A 26,618-nucleotide genomic window follows, 5' to 3' on the forward strand; every position below is an offset into this window, starting at 1 on the left:
CAGCCCAACAAATCCCAAATAAGTCAAATCAGCTGCAATATTCAGAGGTAACTCTAATATTTTAGCCATTATTTGTTTATCTCCCCTCTTTGGTTCAAGGCAGTACATCAGTTTCAGCATCTCTTGGCTTTGATACCTCATCAGAAACTCAAAACAAAAACCTCTCAAATATGAAAAGGACCATTTAAATGAGATACTGGAGAATGAGTGTGTCAAATGGGGAGAAAAAGTATCTGGAGAGATTAATGTTTTGAATATGGAAAAGGGGTTTTAAAATTGAATTGCTGCTGTTTTGTAGTAATGTTGAAATGATCCTCAACCAACTCAGCTGTTTAACATCAGCTTTTCAAATGAAAATTAAAATGAACATGAGGAACTAGCCATACAACAAATCCTAGTGACATTCTCAAGTTGTTCATAAGACTGCTCTTTACTACAGAAATGAATCCGATCATGTCTTTAACTCCAATCATTTCAATCTCTGTATCAGATTTTGAAGACCCATTTATTTACAACTTGAAAGTAGGATTACATGCATCTTTGCACAGTACAGTTCCTTTAAAAAACCCAAATCCCTTCCCAAATACTGCAAAGCACAAGACATGCTACATACAAAAATTTGTCAGTCATAAGAATGAACACTTCCACAAAAAAGCAAAGATGGCTACTGCAATCTCCTCATTCCACTAGTAAAAACTAGCATTATTTATTTCAAAACATGAAAACAATTTTATTCTTAAACATTATCACAATCTCAGTTTTGTAGTTCCATCTCTATTTCTGTTTCCTCTTCTGGAATATCACAGTTCATTTCTTCAATGATCTTCATATCCCCAATATCCTCAATCTCAGCCAACTCAATTTTAGGTAAAGGAACTCTCCAAAACTGAAATGAATTGTACTGAGAAGACACTTCATCCCCTGGGACATTCTAGGAGGAAAAACATAATACAAACTGTGTTTAAAAGAATGCTGAAACCCAGCTTGAGAATACAAAATACAGATCATCCAAATACAGTCGGACCTCCATGTCCACGGATTCAACCAACCACAGATCAGGACCAAAACAACAATGGAAGTTCTCTCTCCAGCACTCATTATGTGAGCATCGTTTGCCTCACGTCTCGTTCGGTCGCTACTTGTGTAGTGTGCACCCTTTGTTTCTTTGAAAAAATGGCTCCTAAAAAGCAATTAAGCGGTCAAAGCAATTCCTCAAAGGCTAAGAGGGAGCATAAAGTACTGTAATCTAGAGATGACTAGAAGTATTTACTCGTTGTTTGAGCATTGTTCGTGTCGCGTCTCGTTCTTTCACTACTTGTGTTGTGAGCGAGAGGAATGAGTTTAAGGCTATTAAGGGATGGCTGGCTAGCTATGTAAAATGCTACAGCCTAAAGAACTTAAAGATCACTGGAGAATCAGCATCAGCGTTCCCAAAAGAGTTACGATGGTTGCGTCTGTGTTGAACATGTACAGACTATTTTTTGTCATTATTCCCTAAACAATACAGTATGACAACTATTTACATAACATTTATATTGTATTAGATATAAGTAATCTAGAGATGATTTAAAGTATATGGGAGGATGCACATAGGTTATATGCAAATACTACGCCATTTTATATGGGACTTGAGCATCTGTGGAATTGCTAAGAATTTGAAGTTCTTCCTCCTGTACCCTAACTTGACATATCTTAGAATTTCTGCAGCCAGATTCAGCACAATATATCTCAGGCACATCTCTCCCTACCATCTTTAGTACCTACATGTGGCACTCATTCAAGGCAACATCCATCATCAATAATCCCCACCATCTGGGCCTTGCCATCTTCAAGTCATTCAACCATACACATGTACACTAGCAAATGAAACAACCTTCCTCCTGACCATGGTGCACAATACCTCACACATAACACAAATGTAATATTACAACAAATAATAAGGTGCATTCGTGACATGTTAAAAAGTAAACAGTATAACACTACTGATGCTTCATATGTGATGAAACCTGGGTAGTGGCAGGGAGTTTTATGGCCTCATGGTCTGAGTGATAGTTCTCGTCCTAATGCTATGGCATCTCCTGCCTGACGGTAGGAGGTTCAGAGATTGTTGGACGGATAGAAGGGACCTTTGACAACGCTAAGTGCCCTGCCTACGCAGCGCTCTGTTTAAATACCTCTGATAAATATCTTACCTACCATCAGATAGGATGTGCAGAGGCCTGAAGTCCCACATCACCAGAATCAGGAACAGCTACTTTGCTTGAAGCATTCAGTTCCTGAACCAATCTGCATAGCCGTAATCACTAAATCAGTGTAGCAACATTATGATCACTTTGCACTATAATGGACTTCTAATGTCCTTATTGTGTTCTTTCTTGTAAAAATTGTGTATTAGTTGGGATTTTCTTGTGAATGCTGCTTATCTGTTTGTGCTGCTACTTCAAGTAAGTTTTTTTTTGCATCTGTATGCATGTACTTTTCCATTTGATAATAAACTTGACATTGGCAGGAGAATATGGCCCTCATACTGATCCAAATATGACAAACTCTTGGAACCTACTTTTAGCTTCTTCCTTCGCTCCTTAACCATTATTGCAATACTAATCAATCTCCTTTCTACACTAAGTTTCAACACGGGTGTCAAGTTTTGCCTCTTCCCCATTCCCCTACAACGTTTCCTTGATGTCTTTCTTATTTTTATGAGGCCGAGTTGCTAGCTCGACGCTCAACCCAACACTGATGGAAAGTGTGCAAGGGAGCCAGCTGGATTCGAACTCGGGAGCCTTCGCTCCGAAGTCTGGAGCTGATGCCACTACGCCACCAGCTGGCTAAAAGATGTTGTTGACTCTGTGGCAAAAGAAGTGCTGTCACATGCACTGGTACCCTGCTGAATTACTCAGCTTTCAGCGTTCCAGTCCCAGGGGAAGTCTGCCCTGCTTTACTTTCCCAGTAACAATCCAATTCATGTTCTTATAAAAACTTTGCTCTACATTGACTTTAATGCATTTTTCATATAGAAGTGATCTCAGGATTCCCGAGCTGCTTCACAGCCAAAATTAATTAAGAGCTTACCAGCTGTGACAGTGGGGTCTGAGATGCCTCAGAAACAAAAGCACAATTTGAGACAGAGGTTCTGTGGGTTTAAAGGCGCTCTAATAGTCCGCCAGGTTGCACCTCGTTTAGGGATTTTGTTTAGGTTGAAGGATCATTGACAGGCAGCTGGGGTGTCCATTTGTTGAGAGGGAAGAGAAGCACAGAGTAAATGGCAGCAGCAATGCACCATCTCCCAATCAACTCACTCTTATCAGCACACCATGTTAAGTATCTCTTTCTCATTACAGACTCTCCGGGTCCCATTTTGGCCTCACTGGCCTCAATACAATTATCCTGGTAGCAAGTGACCCTTAACCCTGGGGATCTGGCTTAGGAAATTAGAGTTAATGAAACACTTCTGAATACAGGCATTGTTGTGTTGTAGGAACCACAGCAGGAAATTTGAATCCAAGTTCTCACATTGTGAGGTGGCAAGCAATCTATCCTTTTGACTATCCGTGGCATCTCATGAAAGGAAATATATTTCCAACATAAAAGCTCTCTGTGATGCAATGATGGCATAATTTCAAGCATTAATAAAGAAAAAAAGAGCCATCCTTGGCAGACATGTGCACAGGATGAAAGATGGTTGCATCCCCAAGGCGAGGTGATAGGGCCGGAAGAGTCATTTAAGATACGTTTTAAATTATGCCAGTAGAAGGGTTATTAAAGCCAATAGAAGTACATTATGGCATGTGGGAAACAAGCTGTTGACAGAAATAAGCCACGCTGGCTGTGGATAGGACTGCATCACCATAACAGTCAATGGTTTCAGAAGCATCATAGTAGATGGCAGCACTAAATGCAAAACCATAGAACATCTTCTGACATCAGCAGTTGCCATTTTTAATCGGATATCTTTCAAAAATTGGTTTATTATCAACAGAAATGCAATAGTTGCATTAGAATTTTTGATAGTTGCAAACCTATTATAATATAGATGTAAGGATACCAACCAGTCCTTGGAGATAAAGATGGAGAGATGATGCCATCATTGCATCAGAAAGCAAATACTAGAACTTAAAGAATAATGGATTAATAGAGAGTGAATATTATGTGAGTGGGATTTCAGGAAGTACATGACACTAATATTGATAAGACGTAATGAGCGGTGCAAAAGGATGACTATCTGCGTGGAAAACCATGTAATATAAACATCAATCCCAGGCTGAATGAATCCAAGACAGTACTGTGTAATTCCCTGAAGGTCATGCTTAATAGAGGTTTGACCAGCGGCCAATCCGGACATCGGAAGTTGGGAGAAGACGGGACTTCAATTAGGTCCACTGACCGAGGATAAAAAGCAGGAGCTCGTCGTGGCACTATAATAGAGCTTTGACCAGTGGCCAATTGGCGTCTGGGATTGATCCGCAAGAGAAAATTAAAGGAAGCCAGGGCAAGCACAATGGCTGTTGTCAGTGGAGAAAGAGTGGTGATCTTAAGGCTTTAGCTCTTCTGAGGCTTCAGCCAAGAGAGGTTTCACTCAGAGGAAGCAAAGGAAAGAAAAGCTCAAGCACTCCAGATCATTCGGGAGGCTGAAGGGGCGACAGATAGGACATACACAGAGGTAGTTACACCCAAGGCGTAGGACACAGGAAACTGCATGACAGTCAGGAAGGGGAAATGGTTTAAGGAGCCAGTGCAGAGTACCCGTGGCCATTTCCCTCAACAACAGGTTTATCACTTTGAATACTATCACCGGGGGGGGGGCTGTGGGGATGACCTATTGTAGAAAAGTCACAGTGGTCAGGTCTCTGGCACTGTCTGCCTCTGTCAGTCAGAAGGGAAGAGGGGAGAAGAGGCACGCTGTGGTGATGGGGATTCATTAATTAGGGGAAAGGACAGGAGGGTCTGTGGACGAGAATAAGACTCCCGGGTGCTGGGGTCTGGAATATCTCGGATCGAATCCTCAGCATTCTTAAGTGGGAGGGTGAACAGCCAGAAGTCATGGTCCACATAGGTACCAATGACATGGGTAGGACAAGTGACAAGGCTCTGCATAGGGAGTTCAAGCTGTTAGGTGCTAAGTTAAAGGGCTGGACCTCTAGCAATGTTATATCAGGATTGCTATCTGTGCTTCATGCTTTAATATGTGGTTAATAAGTTGGTGTAGGAGGGAGAGCATAACATTTTTGGATTACTGGGTTCTCTTCCAGGGAAGATGGGACCTGTACAGAAGGGACGGTTTGCACCTAAACTGAAGCGAGACTAATATCCTAGCGGGAAGGTTTGTTAATGCTGCAAGATGGGATTTAAACTTTAGAGTTGTGGGGGGATGGAAACCAGAGAACCAGAACAGTAGGTGGAGAGTTTGTGGAGGTAAATGTTGGTAAGATTTCAGACAAAGTTAGGAAACAAAAGATTGAGCATGGTGAGACTAGTGTCCAGATCTGCCTATATTTAAATGAAAAAAGAATTCTAAGGAAGGTGGATAATAGTGCTGAAGATGAGGTAGCTGGTTTGCAGAGACAATGTGTAGTGAGGAGAGGCTGTTGATAGGGCAAAATTACCATCAACAGGATGAGTTGCAACATAAGAGTGGACAAAATTGAAACAGGTGAATAATGGACTGAAGGTAGTGTATCTGAATGCGCACAGTATACTGAATAAGGTACTTGAACTAGCAGCAAAGTGCAGATTGGCAGATATGATGTTGAAGGCATCACTTACTCATGGCTGAAAGATTGTAGATGGCAGGATAAGCACACTGTATCGAAAGGATAGGCAGGAAGGCAGAAGGGCGGTGCTGTGCTGGTTTCATTAGAAAGAGGTTACATAGGATTGGAAGCTGTTGAATCATTATGGACCCTGGTGGGAGTTGCACACAAACCCCCAAACAGTAGTAAGGATGTGGCCTACAAATTACAACAGGAGATAGAAAATGCAAGCTAAGAGGGAAATGTTACAATAGTCATGAAGGACTTCAATATGTGGGTAGATTGGTGGGTAAATCAGGTTGGTGCTGGATTTCAGGAGTGGGAATTTCTAGAATGTCTACGAGATCATTTTTCAGAGCAGCTTGTGGTTGAGCCCACTAGGGCATCAGCTATTCTAGACTGGATGTCATATAATGAACCAGAATTGATTAGAGAAAAGAACCCTTGGGGGCAGGTAATTATATGATCGAATTCACCCTGAAATTTGAGAAGGTGATGCTAAAGTCAGATGTATCTGTATAGAGTAGAGTAAAGGGAATTACGGTGCCATGAGAGAGGAGTTGGCCAGAACTGACTGGAAAAGAACACTAGTAGGAATGATGGCAGAACAGCAATGGCTGGAATTTCTGGAAGCAATCTGGAAGGTACAGGATATATACATCCCAAAGAGGAAGAAGTATTCTAAAGGAAGATGACACAATCATGGCTAACAAGGGACATCAAAGCCAACATAGAAGCCAAAGAGAGGGCATATAATAGAACAAAAATCAGAGGGAAGTTAGAGGATTGGGAAGCTTTAAAAAAAACCCAACAGAGGGTGTCTAAAAGTCATTAAGGTAAACATGGTGAAAGTGGATATTAGACTGCTGGAAAACAACACTGTAGAGGTAGTAATGGGGGACAAAGAAATAGCGGATGAACAGACTTAGCATTTTGCAACAGTCTTCACTGTGGAAGACAACAGTAGTATGGTTCAAGTTCCAGGTTTCAGGGGGCCTGAAGCAAATGAAGTTACCATTACTAGCGAGAAGGTTCTCAGGAAACTGAAAGGTCTGAAAGTAAATAAGTCACCTGGACCAGATGGTGTACACCCAGGTTCTGAAAGAGGTGGCTGAAGAGATTCCAGAGGCATTAGTAATGTTCTTTCAAGAATCACTAAATTCTGGAATAGTTCCGGAAGACTGGAAAATTGCAAATGTCAATCCACTCTTCAAGAAGGGAGAGGCAGAAGAAAGGAAACTATAGGCCAGTTAGTCTGACCTCAGTGGTTGGGAAGATGTTGGAGGCGATTATTAAGGATGAGGTCTCGGGGTACTTGGTACTTGGATAAAAAAGACCACAGTCAGCATAGTTTCCTCAAGGGAAAATCCTGCCTGACAAATCTGTTGGAATTATTTGTAGACAAAGGAGAATCAGTTGATACTGTGTACTTGGATTTTCAGAAGGCCTTTGACAAGGTGCCACACATGAGGCTACTTAACAAGCTCTGAGCCCACAGTATTACAGGAAAAATTCTAACATGGATAAAGCAGTGGCTGATTGGCAGGAGGCAAAGAGTGGAAATAAAGGGAGCCTTTTCAGACTGGCTGCTGGTGACTAGTAGAGTTCCACAGGGGTCTGTGTTGGGACCGATTCTTTTTATGTTGTATGTCAATGACTTAGATGATGGAATTGATAGGTTTGTTGCAAAGTTTGCAGACAATATGAAGATAGGTGGAGGAGCAGGTAGTTTTGAGGAAGTAGAAAGGTTACAGTGACAGATTAGGAGAACGGGCAAAGATGGCAAATTAATACAGTGTTGGGAAGTGTATAGTCATGCACTTTGGTAGAAGAAATGAAAGGGTTAACTATTTTCCAAATGGAGAAAAGATACAAAAAAAAACTGAGATGCAAAGGGATTTGGGAGTCTTTGTGCAGGATTTGCTTAAGGTTAATTTGCAGGTTGAGTCTGTGGTGAGGAAGGTAAATGCAATGTTAGCATTCATTTCAAGTCGACTAGAATATAAAAGCAAGGATGTAATGCTGGAACTTTATAAAGCGCCGGTGAGGACTCACTTGAAGCATTGTGAGCAGGTTTGGGCTCCTTATCTTAGAAGAGATGTGCTGAAACTGGAGAGGGTTCAAATGAGGTTCACGAAAATGATTCCAGGATTGAATGGTTTGTCATATGAAGAGCATTTGATGGCTCTGGACCTGTATTCACTAGAATTCAGAACAATGAAGTTTGACCTCATTGAAACCTATCAAATGGTGAAAGGCCTTGATAGAGTGGATGTAGAAAGGATGCTTCCTAAGATGGGAGAGTCTAAAGCCACAGGAAACAGCCTCAGAATAGAGGGGTGTCCTCTTAGAACGGAGATGCGGAGGAATTTATTTAACCAGAGTGTGATAAATCTGTGGAATTCTTTGTCACAGGCAGCTGTGGAGGCCAAGTCTTTATGTACATTTAAGGCAGAAGTTAATGGATTTTTGATTGGTCAGGGCACGAAGATACAGGGGAAAGGCAGGAGATTTGGGCTGATGGGAAAATTGGATCAGCCATGATGAAATGGCGGAGTAGACTCGATGGGCCAAATGGCCCAATTCTGCTCCTATATCTTATAGCCTTATGGTCTTACGACAGCTTATGGCTATCCAGATCAGTGGCTCGAAGTACTCCAATCAGTGCCAGCACGCAGCTACCACTTGGAAAGTGCCTGGCTTGACCACAGAGGGATGTGAAAAGGCTCACAACTTGCGAAGACTTGGCCAACATTCATCCCTCCAACCATTCCCCCCCTCCCCCAACCTTTGTTGATTAAATGGCTGCTTGGATGCAAAAATTAAAGCACTTTTCCTTTCAAATGGATTGCCCTATTAAAAAAGAGGCATTGACAGCTTTTAATGTCAGGCAAATATGACTACAACCGGTTTGTCCCGCAATAAATAGCACTGAAAACTACATTCTTAATTCCCTACGTATACACAAACCTCAGTGTGCACTGGAAAGCATGTCGAGTTGTATAGACCAATTTCACTCTGCAAAAAAAAAATATCAAAAGAGCAATTTCAAGCAAACCCACTCTCTTCCGAACACAATCTGCATTAAGTGGAACGCCTGCAAACGGGACTCACTGGCGGCCGTGCAGCTGTGAGCGCAGAGCCGGTGAGGCGGCTGTCCCGCCGCTCCCGCGGGCCCCGCGGGCCGCCCGTGCCCGTGCCCCGCTCCCAGGGATTCGGGCCGCGGCTCCCGCCTTCCACTCGCTTGTAGTCGGGCTGCGGACCCAGCTCGGCCTCGTGCAGCTTCCTCTTCGTCCGCCCGCGGCTGAGCAGCGGGTTCACAAACAGGGAAATGAAGCGTTTGCTGGCGGGGCAACACGATAGAATATCTTCGGCTTTCCTCTTCGACATCAGCTGGCGCTTAAAGCCGTACTGCTTTTCGCTCCACGAAATTCAAAAGCCTTTACTACCCCTCTAACTAACCTTTCAACCGGAGCTTTGACAGGCACACTCGTGTCAAACAAAAATACAATAGTGCCCCCGGAGTCCGGAGGCCGAAACCATCGGAACAAATCTACAAATAAAGAAAATAATGATGGTGTACACCCCAGAGGTCTGAATGAGGTGGCTGAAGTGATTGTGGAGGCATTGTTAATGATCTTTCAAGAGTCACTGGATTCCTAAATGGTTCCGGAAGACTGGAGCATTGCAAATGCCACTCCACTCTTCAAGACCCACTCTTCAAGAAGGGAGAGAAGCAAATAAAGGAAAACTATAGGTCAGTTTGTCTAAACTCAGTGGTTGGGAAGATGTTGGTGTTGATTTTTTAGGATGAGGTCTTGGGGTACTTAGAAACACATGATAAAATAGGCCATAGTCAGCATGGTTTCCTCAAAGGAAAATCTAGACTGACAAATCTGTTGGAATTCTTTGAAGAAATAACAAGCAGGAATTGGTTTGTGTTGTCCTGGTACATATCAGTAACAATGACGTAAGAAATAAGAACAAAGAGATCCTGAAGAGAGAAAGCTAGGCAGAAAGCTGAGAAACAGAACCGCCAGGGTAATAATTTCTGGATTGCTACCTGTCTCACATGCCACTGAGGGTAGAAACAGGATAATTTGGCAGATAAATATGCAGCTGAGAAGCTGTTGCTGGGGGTAGGGGCTTCAGGTTCTTTTATTATTGGGATCTCTTCTTGGGGAGGTATGAGCCATACCAAAAGGGACGGGTTGCACCTGAACCTGAGATGGACCAATAATCTTGTGGGCGGGTTTGTTAGAGATGTTGGGGAGGGTTTAAACTAATTTGGCAGGGGGATGGGAAGCAGAGTGAAGGGACTCAGGATAGGGCAGGTGGTAAAAAAAGCAAAGATAGCATGCAGTCAGACTGTCAGGAAGGCAGGTAGATGATAGCACAGAATTGCAGCCAGCAGGGAGAGTGTCAATGCATTAGGGATGCAGAATCAAAAAGAGAAGCAAATACAGTACTCAAAGTGTTATATCTCAATGCACAGAGTATAAGAAATAAGGTGGATGATCTTGTTGCACTTTTACAGATTGTCGGGTATGATGTTGTGGCTATCACTGAATCATGGGTGAAAGATGGTTGTAGTTGGGAGCTGAATGTCCAAGGTTACCCATTGTATCAGAAGGTTAGGAAGGTAGACAGTAGGCAGAGGGGGTGGGGTGGCTCTGCTGGTAAAGAATGGCATAAAATCTGTAGAAAGATGTGACATAGGATTGGAAGATGTTGAATCCTTGTGGGTTGAGTTAAGAAACTGCAAGGGCAAAATGACCCTGATGGCAGTTATATAGCAGCCTTCAAACAGTAGCTTGGATGTGGACTACAGAATATAATTGGAAATAGAAAGGGTTATCAAAAGGGCAATGTTATGATAGTCATAGGAGATGTTTTTATCATGGAGGTAGATTGGGAAAATCAGGTTGGTGATGGATCTCAAGAGAGTAAATTTGTTGAGTGGCTCTGAGATGGCATTTTAGAGCAGCTTGTCATTGAGTCTATTTGGGATCATCTATACTGGATTGGGTGTTATATAATGAACTGGAGGTGATCAGGGAGCTTAAGGTAAAAGAACAGGAAGAAAGGAAGAAAAAGGAATAGGAAGGAAGGAAGAAAAGGGACCAAGAAAGAAGGAAGGGAGAAAAAGGAACAAGAAGGAAGGAAGGAAGAAAAAGGAACAGAAAGGAAGAAGGACGAGCAAGGAAGGAAGGGATGAGGGGAGGAAGGGGAGAAGGAGGAGAGGAGGGGGAGAGGAAGGGGAAATGAAGGGGGAGTAAAGGGAAGGAAGGAAGGAAATTTTATTGATCCCAAAGGAAATCACATGTCACAGTAGCATTATAAGTACCAAGATGTACAAATATTAGAAAAGAAGTAAGAAAGAATATTTTTAAAAAATCACCTCAAACAGTCTCAAAGGGACTCATCACTTTCTTGGCTATAGGTTGACTCATTATAGAGCCTAATGGCCGAGGGTAAGAATAACCTTGTATAGCACCTTTTGGAGCAGAACAATTGTCTTTACCTATAACTAAAAGTGCTTCTCTGTTCAGCGAAGGTGGCATGCAGAGGGTAAGAAATATTGTCCAGAATTTTCTATGGGGTCCCTTGTTCTAGCACAGCCTCCAGTGTGTCCAGTTTGACTCCTGTAACAGAGCTAGCCTTTCTAATCAGTTCATTGAGCCTGTTGGCATTACCCGTGCTGACGCCATTGCCCCAGCACACTGCGTATAGAAATGTACTGGTGACAACAGACTGGTAGAACATGTAAAGGAGAGGCCTGCATACTCCAAAGGACCTCCGTCTCCTCAGGAAGTAGAGGCAACTCTGGCCCTTCTTGAACAGAACCTCTGTGTTGGTGCTCCACTCAGGTCTGTCATCCAGGTGCATTCCCTAGGTCCTCACCTCATCCATATCCTCGCCATCAATAGTAACAGGGAGCCATGCAGACTTCGTCTTCCTAAAGTCCAATGCCATTTTCTATGTCTTACTGATTTTGAATTCAGCTTGCTCCATTTAACAAAATCCTCCACCAGGGCTCTGCATTCATCCTCCCATCTTCCCTTTATACACCCAACTATTACTGAGTATTCAGAGAGTTTCTGTAGATGACATGACTCAGTGTTGTATCTAAAGTCCGAGGTATACAGGGTAAACAGGACGGGAGGCAATACAGTCCCCTGTGGGGCCCCCAATGCTGCTTATAGCCATGCCTGACACACAGATCTGAAGCTGCTCAAACTGTGGTCTGCCAGTCAGGTAGTCCATTGTCCAGGATAAAATGGAAGTACCAATCTGCATTGAATGGACCTTTTGCCCCTGTAATAAAGACTGTGTCGTATTGAAGGCACTTGAGGAGTCAAAAAAGATAATCCTCACAGTGCTGCCCTGCTTATCCAAATGGGAGTAGGCGCAGTTCAACAGGTAGATGACAGCATTGTAGGCAGGTAGGTAGGTGATGCAAGTGGGTGATCACAATATGATTGAGTTCAACTTGAAATTTGATATGGGGAAAAGAAAGTAAAGTCTGATGTAGCAGTATTTCAGTGGAGTAAAGGAAATTACAATGGTATGAGAGAGGAGTTAGCCAAAGTAAATTACAAGGAGCTGCTAGCAGGGATTACAGCAGAGCAGCAATGGTTTGAGTCTCTGGGAAAAATGAGGAAGGTGCAGGATAGATGTATTCCAAATACAGTAAAATACACAAATGGCAAAACAGTACAACCAAGTCTAATAAGGGAAGTCAAAACTAATGTAAAAGCAAAAGAGAGGGCATACAACAAAGCAAAAAGATAGAGGATTGGGAAGGTTTTAAAAACCTACAAAAAGTAATTAAAAGAATCATTAAGAGGGAAAAGATTAAACATGAAAGCAAGCTAGTAAGCAATATCAAGGTGGATAGAAAAAGGATTTTCAAGTATATACAAAATAAAAGAAAGGTGAGAGTGGATATAGGACCGCTAGAAAATGAGGCCAGAGAAATAATAATGGGGGACAAGAAGATGTCAGATGAACTAAATGAGTATTTTGCATCAGTCTTCACTATGGAAGACACTAGCAGTGTGCCAGATGTTGAAGGGTGAGTGAAGAGAGGTGAGTACAGTTTCTATTACAAAGGAGAAGGTGCTCAAAAAGCTGAAAGACCAAAAGGTTCATGTCACCTGGACCAGATGAATTGCACCCTAAGGTTCTGAAAGAGGTAGCGGTAGAGATTGTGGAGGCATGAGTAATGATCTTGCAAGTATCACTGGACTCTGGCAAGGTTCCGGAGGACTAGAAAATTGTAAATGTCATACCACTCTTGAAGAAAGGAGGGAGGCAGCAGAAAGGAAACTATAGACCAATTAGCCTGACCTCAGTGGTTGGGAAGATGTTGGAGTCAATTGTTAAGAATGAGGTTATGAGTACTTGGTGACATAGAAGAAGATAAGACAAAGTCAGCATGAATTTCTTAATGGAAAATCTTTGTCTGACGAACCTGTTGGGATTCTTTGAGGAGATTACAAATAGGATAGATAAAGGGGATGCAATGGATGTTGTATATCTGGACATTCAGAAGGCCTTTGACAAGGTGCCACACATAAGACTGCTTACCAAGTTAAGAACCCAGGGTATTACAGAAAAGATACTGACATGGTTAGAGCATTGGCTGATTGGTAGTAGGCAGCAAGTGGGAATAAAAGGATCCTTTTCTGGCTGGCTGCCAGTGACTAGAGGTGATCTGCAGGGGTCGGTGTTGGGACCGCTTCTTTTTATGCTATATATCAATGATTTAGATGATGGAATAAATGGCTTTCTTACCAAGTTTGCAGATGATACGAAGATTGGTGGAGGGGCAGTAGTGTTGAGGAAACAGGAAGACTGCAGAAGGACTTAGAAAGATTGGAAGAATGGGCAAGAAAGTGGCAAATTAAATGCAATGTTGGAAAATTCATGGTCATGCACTTTGGTAGAAGAAATAAATGTGCAGAGTATTTTCTCAATGGAGAAAATCCAAAAATCTGAGATGCAAAAGGACTTGGGAGACCTTGTGCAGAATACCCTAAAGGTTAACTTGCAGGTTGAGTCAGTGGTGAGGAAGGCAAATGCAATGTTAGCATTCACTTCAAGAGGTCAAGAATATTAAAGCAGAAATTTGATGCTGAGGCTTTTTAAGGTTCTTGTGTGGCCTCACCTTGAGTATTGTGAACTGCTTTGTGCTCCTTATCTAAGATACGTTGGCTTTGGAGATGGTTCAGATGAGGTTCATAAGGATGATTCTGGAAGGGTGAAAAGGTTATCATATGAGGTATGAGGTTTAATGGCTCTGGGCCTGTACTTGCTGCAATTTAGAAGGATGAAGGGCGATCTCATTGAAACCTTTTGAATGTCTACTCTAGACAGAGTAGATATGAAAAAGGTGTTTTCCATGGTGGGGGAATCTAGGACAAGAGAGCGCAGCCTCAGGATAGAGGTCTGTCCATTTAAAACAGAGATGCAGAGAAATTCCTTTAGCCAGAGGGTGGTGAATTTGTGGGATTTGTTATTGCAGGCAGCTCTGGAGGCCAGATCATTGGTTGTAGTTAATGTGGAGATTGATAGGTTCTTGATTGCCCATGACATCAAAGGTTACGGGGAGAAGGCTGGGTAGTGGGCTGAGGAGGGGAAAAATTATCAGCCATGATTGCATGGCAGAGCAGGCTCGGTGGGCCAAATAACCTAATTCTGGTCTTGAAAGATCATTACTAATGCCTCCAGAATCTCTTCATTACTTCTTATAGAACCCTGGGGTATAGTTCATCAGGTCCAGATGACTTATCTACCTTCAGACCTTCCAGTTTCTCAAGCTACCATCTCCCTATTAACAACTGACTCACTTCTGCCCCCTGACACTCTCAAACTTCTGGCATACTACTAGTGTTTTCCACAGTGAAGAATGATGCAAAATGCTTATTCAGTACATCCACCATTTCCTTGTCTCCTGTTACTATCTCTCCAGGGTCATTTCCCCATGGTCCAATATTAACCCTTGACTCTCTTATACTCTTGATATATCTGAAAACGATTTTTGGTATCCTCTTTGATGTTATTGGCTAGATTACCTTTATATTTCATTTTTTGCCCCCTTATGATTTGTTTTTGCCATCTGTTGGCTTTTTAAAAATTCCAAATCCTCTAACCTCCCACTAATTTTTGCTTTATGATATGCACTCTTTTGCTTTTATATTGACTTTTACATCCCTCATCAGTCACTGTTATGCCATGTTGCCTTTAGAACACTTCTTTGTCTTTGAGATGTATATATCCTGCTCCTTAATTACTTCCATAAATTCCAGCCAGTACTACTCCGCCATAATTCCTGCCAGTGTTCTTTCCCAATGAATTTTGGCCATCTCATCTTTCATCCTCTTTAATTACCTTTACTCCACTATAATACTGATAATTCTGACATTAGCTTCTCCCTCGCAAATTGCAGGGTGAATTCTATGATATTATGATCACTGTTTCCTAAAGGTTCCTTTACCTTAACCTTCCTAATCATATCCAGTTTATTATACAACACCCAGTATTATACAACAGCAGTCAACTTCTGACTGCACAATATCCCTGGTCACTCATTGAGGGAGTGTGTTTAGTTCTAGGAGACTCCTGACAGTGGCTTGGTTGTCATCATTACTGTGAATAACTTTTCATCCAACGTTAATGGATGAAGATAATATTTACTCTAGACTTTCAAAAGAAATGCCTGGAAAAATTTATGTGTACATCTGGATTAGATGCTGCCACATGGAAGCACAAGAGCTGGAACCTGGATTAACAGAAAAACAGCAGGAGGAACTCAGTAGGTTACCCATGACAGAAAATAGTGCATGTTTCAGGTCGACACCAGTCCAGATGAAAGGTCTTAAGCCAAAATGTCAACTTTCCATTACCTTCCATGGATGCTGCCTGACCTGCTGAGCCTTTTCAACACTTTGTGTAGGTATTGTCATGTTTCCCGTTGGTTCACTTCTTTGGTGCACCATGCTTACAGAGAATGGGATAAATTAACCTTCTGTGATAGGTTGGTAGTACAGGTACTGATGGTGCATTTGGAAACATTATTTAAATTAAGTATATGTACATTGCTTAAATTAAGTAGACTGGCCACTTTTACACTCCTGCTAAAAATACCTGAATGAGAAAAATGAACTTTTGGGATCGTAAGGTTGCTGGCAATATCAGCCTCTATTGCTCTTTGGTACTTGTTCTTGAGAAAGTGGCTATAAGCTGCTATGTTGAAATGCTGCTTTAGACACATGATATATTTCCAAGTCACTATAGTGTGCACCCTGGTGGGAAACCTATAAGTGAAGGTATTCCCATTGTGTCCTAGCCCTTTTTGGAAATAGGGGATACAGTTTGGGAGGTGCTGTGGAGAAACCTGGGTAACTGCAGTGCATTTTGTAGATAGCACATATTACAGCCACTGTGGACCACAGATGCAGAGAATGGATATTTGGAGTGGTTAATGGGGATTTTTTGTCCTGGAAGGGGGCACCAAACATTGACCTGTTTATAGGCATATTGATGCGGCAGATCCAATTGAGTTTCTGAATAATTGTAACAACCAGGTTTTTGATGGTGATGGTACTCGATGAATGTAACGTCTTTAAATGTCAACAGGATGGTTTGATCCTCCCATATGTGAGACAGCCCTGAGGAACTCCTGCAGTGATGTGCTGAGCTTGGGATGATTGAACACCAACAATCATAACTATCTTTCCTTGTACATAGTACAATTTCAAGCATTGAACTACACAATCCTAGCTCTCTGTTGCTAACTTCCTCTAAGATGTCTTTGTTACCTCTGGACTTGATTTGCTCACTAGCCTAAATGTTTTACATAAAATTATGGTAATCCAAAATTCTGTTAGCTAAATTTGAAACCAGACTAATTCTATTTCACACTCATTATCCCTGTGGTCTCCTGAGAGATCAAGAACCAATATAGCCAGTAGTTGAATTTTAAAAAAAATCTTTATCTGGTATTAGATACTTCCGTGGGTTTGCTTCTAGCCAACATTTGAATTTCCCTCAATCTTATAAAACTCCTTGCTCTGTTCTGGCCAGATTGTTCTAACCCTGGATTTCGTAAATGACAGAGCAACAGCATAACCTCCCTCCCCTCATTTCATTAAATTCATGCAATAAGGAAGCAAGAGCAACTATCCTAAACTACTGTACATTTCTTAAAGAGGTCAAGTTCTGAAGTAATTTTAATTTCCAGTAAGTTGGAATTTCATTTTCATTACAAAGGCTGGCAAGAAAAATATTCATTAAAATACTATATATTTACAATTTGAAATATTAATAACATTTTACTGGAGTTTGTAACTATTTGTTTTGCAAAACTTGGTTACAGAAATGGAGTTACTTCAATGAGCATCTGAACAAAGCTTTTAATTGCAAATATTGGTTCAAAATATTGTACTTCAAATATTGTCCATGGTAGGTGAATAAAATAATTTTCACTAAATAAGCCATCAAGAAGTAGGGACATTGCCTGAAAATTCTGATGAATCAGTTTGTCACTCTCTTTACAACAGCTTTTAAATGATGTGATATGTAACATTTACATGTTTTGGGAATTTTTAAATTCTCATACTAGTTTTCAAATCTTACTCTGCTCAAACATCAAGCCACAGAACTCGAAGTCCATCTGAACTGAACCTTCATTCCACTTGCTAGATAAACCTCTCTAAATTATTTTCCTCTTTTACTATTGTCCATACAATATAAATTACTTTTTGTTTGCTCTAATTTTGCTTTTGTGGTTCACTATCACAATTAGTTTCAGAACATTGCATTGAAATGTTAACATGTCAAAGATGTAATAATTATAATACAATAGTTCTTGTGACAAAATGCATTACTATTAAAACTCTGATAAACCACTATGTGACTATTAGGAAATTATGATGGTTCAGCATCTGACTCACTCAGTAATGATTTCTACACTCCCTTTCCACTTACTGCAGTTTCAAACACTAGACTTGTGCTGTTCCACCTAGTGTGTACCATCTAATAAAAATGAATTATGAAGTGAAAGAGCATCCAATAGTTTGGAAAATCGGCCTGGTTGGCACTGCCTATATCCTTAGCATGCAAATTACTGGAGTTTTACTGTATTCAAAAATTTTATTTTACTCTATTTTCCATTCATGCATGTGGTCTCTGGAATTAGAATAAAATTACATGGATATAATTTTTTTTTTAATGTCCAGTTGTAAACTGGCAAAAAGATGCAGGCATGAAGCAAAAACTAAGTACCAAAGGTGTTGGAATCTGAAAGCAGAAGTTGATGGCAATCCTCGGGTATGGCAAGAACATTTGCAGTAAGAAACATGGAGTTAATATTTAGGTCAATAACCTTTCACCTAAACCACTTGTACTCATCTCAAGCACAATCAATAGAAAATGTAAAATATAGTTTGCATTTCCAGAACAAATCCTATTCATACAATTCCACTGGAATTCTACAACATCTTAAAGAATTTCTATAGCATCATTAAAAATATTAATGACAAAATTGTTAAAGATTTGGTGGAAATAAAATTTCTACCCTGAATTATGATATATTTTTTAAATGTTGAAGACACTGACAATTTGCTTGAATTGTTATATAATTTTTCAGTATAATTATGATTATTCAATACTGTATTGTATAATTTTCAATACATTGACATTCAGTTTGCAACATGTTATTAATCTAATTCCACATGGAACTACATATCCATTGCTATTTGACCGTATATTTGCCTACTCTTGCCAGTAGTTTAGTTGGAGCCTTATCAAATCTCTAAAGACAATTATGTTGCAAGATGAAACTGGTAAATATATTAACCAATCTTATGAAATAATAATAATAGGGCATTTGTAAACCAATATACAATCTTAAAGAAAGCTGAGCCACAAATAAACAATTATGGATGTAAATTACATTTTAAGTTGCACAAATCTTACTTAAAAATCTGTTAGTGGAGTCTGTTTGCTGAAATTGTGATTAAAAGAATTGGTAACCTATTAAACAGGTTTTACAATTTCATGCTGGCTTCTTACTTTTGCATGGTAACAAGATTCAAATTGGACATTATCCTTCAAAATGAAATTAAACCAGCAATGCAAATTCAATTTAGTCAAGCTAATTCTTAAATTGTTTACAAAATAGTCATTAGTATTATAACAATATACTTCAACTGAGATTGAGTACTGGTGAGACAAGGATTGCTTTTAATCAATTCATCAACACCAATCCTGTTGTTAATTTCAGTTCAGCAGTAAATTTATGAAAAACATTTGGCAATCATTTAAAGGAAGAAAGCAATAATAAAGGATATGCCTTTCTTTAAACAATTCCATCACACTGGTTAAAATTGAAATAATAGTCATCAGTTTTGATAAAATTTCTATCACCTAGTCAGAAAGGAGCTTTCCTGAATTTTTAGAAGCATAACTACACTCCTTTTTTTCCCCATAAGGGGAGTATATGAAACTCAAGAGGAAAACATAAAGGTGAAATCCAAAACGCAGTCAATTCCAATTTGGGACTACACTTGGATTTGTTTGGTGTGCAAATGAAGTTTAAGATTAAAGGAAGCAATTCATTTCATGGTAGCCCAACAATTAACCAGAACCAAAAAGTTCTTCTGAGAGCAGGCAGAATGAGTTTTTAAAAAAAGTATAAAGTCAATCATTGGTATTGTATTGGTTAACATATGATTATGAAAAGTATTCATAAGGATTTGTACTTTTTCCTACTTTGGGAGAACAGGAGGTAGTGGCTAACAATACAATTGCAAGTTTTTTCATTTTGCATTACATGCAATTCAATGTTTTCAGAAGTGTGGAAACAATGACAAGTCAACAGGAATATTAATTACATTATTTACTGTCTTAAGGTCACAAAAATGACTTCCTAATTTTGTTTTGCATCAAACTGTTTAATATTCAAGAATCCCAGCTGCAAAAGTTTGAACATATTAATTAAAATTGTAGTTACCAAAGTATATTTGCAAATATTCTACATTTACTGTTTACAATCAAATTATGTAAAATGATGTTGGTTTGCAAAGATACCACATTATTTGTTTATAGTTTAAATGGAAACATTTTAAGGAACTAAATTGGCTTCATATGTTTAGCAGATTTTTGTTAAAATAATTAAAATTCAGAATAAACATCAGTATTACAGCTTTAAAAGTAAGTATATTTTCTTTTTTGTCTTATTGGATTTTGCTTTAACTGGATTACCCTAATGCATTTTACAAATCAACATGTTCTGAATTACAGCTATCATACTGATTTGTGCAAGGTATTCTTAAATTAAAAGGGAGCAAGAAATTTTCTGACAATTCTAAAGGATAACAATCACCAACAACTGATGCTACACTGTATTCACAACACCAAATGTGAGTAATGAAAATACAAAATAGTGATTGATACCAAAATTTGTCATGGAAGGTTAATTATGAGACAACTCTGTCACATCCTTTGTATTCTAATATGGATCGTTAAATTATCCTACAGCAATTACAAACCCCATTTCCAGAAAAGTTGGGATATTTTCCAAAATGCAATAAAAAAAATCTGTGATATGTTAATTCACGTGAACCTTTATTTAACTGACAAAAGTACAAAGAAAAGATTTTCAATAGTTTTACTGACCAACTTAATTGTATTTTGTAAATATACACAAATTTAGAATTTGATGGCTGCAACACACTCAACAAAAGTTGGGACAGAGTTAAAATAAGATTGAAAAGTGCACAGAATATTCAAGTAACACCGGTTTGGAAGACTCCAAATTAAGCAGGCTAATTGGTAGCAGGTGCAGTATCGTGACTGGGTATAAAAGTAGCGTCCATCAAAGGCTCAGTCTTTGCAAGCAAGGATGGGTCGTGGCTCACCCCTTTGTGCCAAAATTCGTGAGAGAATTGTTAGTCAGTTCAAAAGGAACATTTCCCAACGCAAGATTGCAGAGAATTTAGGTCTTTTAACATCTACAGTACATAATATTGTGAAAAGATTCAGAGACATCTCAGTGCGTAAAAGGCAAGGTCGGAAACCACTATTGAATGTGTGTGATCTTCGAGCCCTCAGGCGGCACTGCCTAAGAAACCGTCATGCTACTGTGACAATTATAGCCATCTGGGCTCGGGAGTACTTCGGAAAACCATTGTCACTTAACACAGTCTGTCGCTGCATCCAGAAATGCAACTTGAAACTGTATTACGCAAGGAGGAAGCCATACATCAACTCTATGCAGAAACGCCAGCGAGTTCTCTGGGCCTGAGCTCATCTCAGATGGACCGAAAGACTGTGAAACCGTGTGCTGTGGTCAGATGAGTCCACATTTCAGCTAGTTTTCGGAAAAAACAGGCGTCCAGTTCTCCATGCCAAAGATGAAAACGACCATCCTGATTATTATCAGTGAAAGGTGCAAAAGCCAGCATCTGTGATGGTATGGGGGTGCATCAGTGCCCATGGCATGGGTAAGTTGCATGTATGTGAAGGTACCATTGACTCTGAGGCGTATATTAGGATTTTAGAGAGACATATGTTGCCATCAAGGCAACATCTCTTCCCGGGATGTCCATGCTTATTTCAGCAGGACAATGCCAGACCACATTCTACACGGGCTACAACAGGGTGGCTTTGTAGACACAGAGTATATGTGCTTGACTGGCCTGCTGCCAGTCCAGATCTATCTCCTATTGAAAATGTATGGCGCATCACGAAGAGGAGAATCAGACAACGGAGACCACGGACTGTTGAGCAGCTTAAGTTTTTATCAAGCAAGAATGGACAAAATTTCCAATTGCAAATCTACTACAATTAGTATCCTCAGTTCCAAAACGATTAAAAAGTATTATTAAAAGGAAAGGTGATGTAACACAATGGTAAACATGGCTCTGTCCCAACTTTTGTTGAGTGTGTTGCAGCCATCAAATTCTAAATTTGTGTATATTTACAAAATACAATTAAGTTTGTCAGTAAAACTATTGAAAATCTTTTCTTTATACTTTTGTCAGTTAAATAAAGGTTCACGTGAATTAACATATCACAGAAAAATATCACAACTTTTCTGGAAATGGGGTTTGTAGTTACGAATGGACTCATTTTACTGCTATGCAACTATAAATTACATTAATAACTCATCAGATTATATCATATAGACTACAATGAGTTTCATGGCAATGCATTAAAATGCATATTGAAGTAAAGGTTATCAAAATAATTCTGAAAGAATGTTATTTTCAAAAATCCTTTAGCCAGTGTGTTTCTATGGAAATCAAGTTTATGAGGATCTTTTGCTTGCCTTTTTAAAGTGGGGATAAAGTTGGACTGTGCTGGAGTAAGATTGCGCAATCAAGCAACATGATTTGCATATCACACGGTTGAACTTCACTCCATGCTACAAAGAACAGTTAACATAGACTGCAATTAGATTGTGCTTAATGAGATGAGGTGTTAAGAAATTTGTAAATGTTTTCAACTATGTTGACATGTGAGATGGCGGCGCGACGCAGCTTGCAGCGGCCACTCCGGAACTGATTATCTGTTATTTGTGAAGTGGGGTGCCGTGTGCAATCATAATCGATTGAAAACGGACGTGGAAGCACGGAGAAACATCGGGAAATTCCAGGAAGACCTTCTTCGTTGCTGCTGCTGCTGTTGTGATGTCTGGGACTCTGCTGGGAAGAACAGGCCCCCAGTCCTCGGGGTCACATTGCCATTGGCCGTTGGTGGAGCCGTCTTAATACGCTCGGCAGAGGATGGTGCTCGGAGAAGCTGTGCCGGAGGGGATGGTCGTTGGCTCGGAGGTTCGACGGACTCAGGTCGCTTTCGGTGTGTGCTGCGTCTGCGAGGCTGGTTTTGACGGAACTTTCATTGTGTGCTGCGTCTGCGAGGCTGAGTCAGGCGGCGCCGTGGAAGTCCATAGCGGGGGTATTCCCTTCTGCCGCCAGCGTGGGATGGCGAGTCTGTCGGGACCCTGGGGACTTGTGGAAACTGTGGTGATTTCTTTTGAACTTACAGTCCTTTAACATCTTGGACTATTTTTACTGTGCCCATAGTCTGTTTTTTATCAATTATGCTATTGTTTGCACTGTTGTAACTACATGTTGTAATTATGTGGTTTTGTGCAGGTCTTGTAGCTTTAGTTTTTGGTCTTGTTTTTGTCTGGTGGATTTGGAGGTCCTTTCTGGGGAACACGCTAGACAGTAGCACGATATTAATACGCAGCAGCCTCTCCGGACTCTGGATTGGGGATTGCCAAACGTTACGTGGATTTTCTGGTGTAGTCTGTTTTATCATATGCTTTTGTGATATCATTCTGGGGGAATGTTGTCTCATTTTTTAACTGCATTGCATTTGTGGTTTCTAAATGACAATAAACTGAATCTGAATCTGAATGTGTTTTGGCATGATGCAAAGTCAGATGCTCAAGCAGACCTCATACACAAAATGCTCGAGGAACTCAGAAGGCCAGCCAGCATCTATGGAAAAAGTATACAGTTGATGTTTCGGGCCAAGACCCTTCAGCAGGACTGTACAGTCGCGTTTTGGGCTGAGACCCCTCAGCAGGACTGGCAAAACTGCACTGCTGAAGCAAACAATAGTTATTTTCCAAGCAAAGAAAGCCAAGATATATATCATTCATTTCAATAGAGCTCAAAGATATTGTTCTGAATTATGCTATATTAGAAACAATGCTCCACCAAGAATCCATAACTGCTTCCATAAGAACAATGCCAGCTAATGAACTTTAAAATACAGCAACCACAAAGCTGTCAGACAAGTAATATAGCATATTTTGAGCATTTTATATTGATATACCGATAACAATGTTGTTTTAATTATACCCCAACCTGAATAGATTCCCATAACCTAATTCAGATCTCCCTTTCCAGCTTTTAGAAAATTACATGGTAAAAGTGGAAGATTCATTCAGCTGAAACTGAAAAAGTATCTAGCTGTAACATCACACAAAATATTCAACAAGCTCAAAGTCGACAAAAAAAGTACTAAATTCATTATCATTCTGATCTGAACAAGATGGAAATACATGAACAATGATGATACAATGTATCGAGGTTAAGAACACATGGAGTGAATGTCCGCATATGCATGCATGGGGGAGTGGGTTATCTCATGAAATAATGTCAGTTATGAATTGGCTAGCTGGACATGGGGGCACAACAGTAACTAAAACAAAAGTTACAAAGGTGTGCATACAAATACCAACATGGTAACTTCAGCAGAAAATAACACTGAGTATCATATTTTATTTCTTTCTCTCTTCAACTTTGCTCATTTTGCCAGTCTTACAGATAATTATTTCATTGCACTTTTCTGGGTTGTCCAAAAACACGGCTGAAATAGATTGGAATTCCTGAAGTAACTTAGAAAGAAAAAGGCACTATTAAGAGTACGGTGGTCTCTGGAGTCATTGGATTGTCCTGACTCTGAGTAACTCCTTTCTCCATTTTCATAATCTAAAGTCTGTGATCACAGAAAAGATGAACATTTTCTTTCTCAACTGTTTACCGGTGGAAAGCCATTTAGAGGTGGTGCATGTGCAGGTTTTTTGGCTACAAAGAAGACACAGTCATAAAGATATTTTAACATGGAATGGTCATTTTCTGTGTAAGTTGATGGTACAGAGTTCTTTTCTACCTGAAAAAGAAAAGCAAATAATTTTATCACAGCACAGAATTTATGAAAATAGTACTGAAATTCTGTCAGACAAGAATACAAAAAAACTTTTTCTATATTACAGGACAAACAGGTTTGTTTCATAAATAAGGCAACACGAGTGAATCTGCAGGAGCTGGAAATAAATAAAAACACAAAATGCTGGCAGAACTCAGCAGGCCAGACAGCATCTATGGGAGGAGGTAGTGACGACGTTTCAGGCTGAAACCCTTCATCAGGAGTGAAGTAACATGGGATGGTTGAGGGGGGATAAGAAGTGGGGGGAGGGATGAAGTAGAGAGCTGGGAAGTGATAGGCTGAAGGAAAATGGGCTATCATCAGGAGTGAAGTAACATGGGATGGTCAAGGGGGGATAAGAAGTGGGGGGAGGGATGAAGTAGAGAGCTGGGAAGTGATAGGCTGAAGGAAAATGGGCTATCATCAGGAGTGAAGTAACATGGGATGGTCGAGGGGGGATAAGAAGTGGAGGGAGGGATGAAGTACCAGCTCTCTACTTCATCCCTCTCCCCACTTCTTATCCCCCCTCGACCATCCCATGTTACTTCACTCCTGATGAAGGGTTTCGGCCCGAAATGTCGTCACTATCTCCTCCCAGAGATGCTGTCTGGCCTGCTGAGTTCTGCCAGCATTTTGAGTTTTTGTTTCATAAATAGATGCCTTCCTAAAGGTTATAAATTATTTTGTTATGAAAGGTTTTATTCTAAATTGTGTTTTACAGATTTTCAAATATTGCTTTGTTTCATATTTTTTTTATTCCATAGCTGGATCCTATTTTCTGTTTTAGATATTCACATTCATTTTGTGATTGTCCTTTTTGAAATTTTTCCCATTCTTTTCCCCATGCCTCTTTTTGCCAAATTTAATACTTAAACTATCTCAAGTACAGACACAAAAATACAGCGTTTGGTGGGTATAGTTTCATACATAAATGTATTGCACCTCTTACTTTCCCAAAATTAAAAAAGGTTAAAAGGAAATAATGAAAAATAGTTCTACTGGATGAATACTGAAGCAAAAATTATAATTTTATTCAAGTTATGCTTCTTGAAAAGGAATGGACTGAGTAAACTAATCCCAACTGCCTGCACATGGTCTACATTCCTCCATCCCCTCTGGAACACCACCGAAACAAGTCAACGGCAAGACACTATCTTCTTGGCACTATTCTCATCTCTGGAGCATTTGGACAGTATAGACAATCCGGTACTCCAGCTGCAGATGGATCCATGAGACCAAACGTAGATTGGGGAGGCTACTTTGTCAAGCACTTTCACGCTGTCCACCACAAAAGGCAGGATTCAAGTTCCTGGGTGTCAAGATCTCTGAGGATCCAACCCGGTCCCAACATATTGATGTAGTCATAAAGACGGCATGACAGCGGCTATACTTTATTAGGAGCTTGAAGTGATTCGACATGTCAACAAATACACTTAAAAACTTCTATAGTTGTACAGTGGAGAGCATTCTGACAGGCTGCATCACTGTCTGGTATGGAGGGGCTACTGCACAGGACCGAAAGAAGCTGCAGAAGGTTGTAAATCTAGTCAGCTCCATCTTCGGTACTAGCCTACAAAGTACCCAGGACATCTTTAGGGAGCGGAGTCTCAGAAAGGCAGCATCCATTATTAAGGACCTCCAGCACCCAGGGCCTGCCCTTTTCTCACTATTACCATCAGGTAGGAGGTATAGAAGCCTGAAAGCACACACTCAGCAATTCAGGAACAGCTTCTTCCCCTCTGCCATCCGATTCCTGAATGGACGTTGAAGCTTTGGACAATACCTCACTTTATTTACTACACAGTATTTCTGTTTTTGCACATTTTAAAAAATCTATTCAATATATGTAATTGATTTACTTGTTTATTTATTATGCTTTATTTTATTTATTATTATTATTTTTTTTCTCTCTCTCTCTGCTAGATTATGTATTGCATTGAACTGCTGCTGCTAAGTTAACAAATTTCATGTCACATGCCGGTGATGATAAACCTGATTCTGATTTCCCAGTAGCAACCCTTTTTAATTCAATTTCCAATTCCCATTCTGACAGGTCAGCCCCTGGCTTCCTCTACTGCCATAATGAGGCCACACTCAAGTTGGAGGAGCAACACCTCATATTCTGTCCAGATT

The 26,618-nt window shown here is 40.2% G+C and overlaps 1 protein-coding gene and 1 long non-coding RNA gene across 2 annotated transcripts in view; both read right to left on the reverse strand.

Moving 5' to 3' along the window:
- Positions 1 to 830: 830 nt before the first annotated feature.
- Positions 831 to 8,950, reverse strand: LOC140740628 (uncharacterized). Its single transcript, XR_012101888.1, has 2 exons — positions 8,813 to 8,950; positions 831 to 931 (listed from the first exon to the last, which is right to left on the reverse strand). It is a non-coding gene; the product is annotated as an uncharacterized lncRNA (long non-coding RNA).
- A 12,589-nt stretch (positions 8,951 to 21,539) lies between these two features.
- Positions 21,540 to 26,618, reverse strand: part of carnmt1 (carnosine N-methyltransferase 1) — a 53,735-nt gene continuing 48,656 nt past the window's right edge. Inside the window, exon 8 of the mRNA XM_073069989.1 lies at positions 21,540 to 24,449. Within this exon, the coding sequence (XP_072926090.1) occupies positions 24,309 to 24,449 (141 nt within the window). The 3' untranslated portion in view covers positions 21,540 to 24,308. The remainder of the gene's footprint in view (positions 24,450 to 26,618) is intronic.

This window comes from Hemitrygon akajei, chromosome 2 (genome assembly GCF_048418815.1).
Source record: "Hemitrygon akajei chromosome 2, sHemAka1.3, whole genome shotgun sequence".
In the NCBI taxonomy this organism is placed as follows: Eukaryota; Metazoa; Chordata; class Chondrichthyes; order Myliobatiformes; family Dasyatidae; genus Hemitrygon; species Hemitrygon akajei.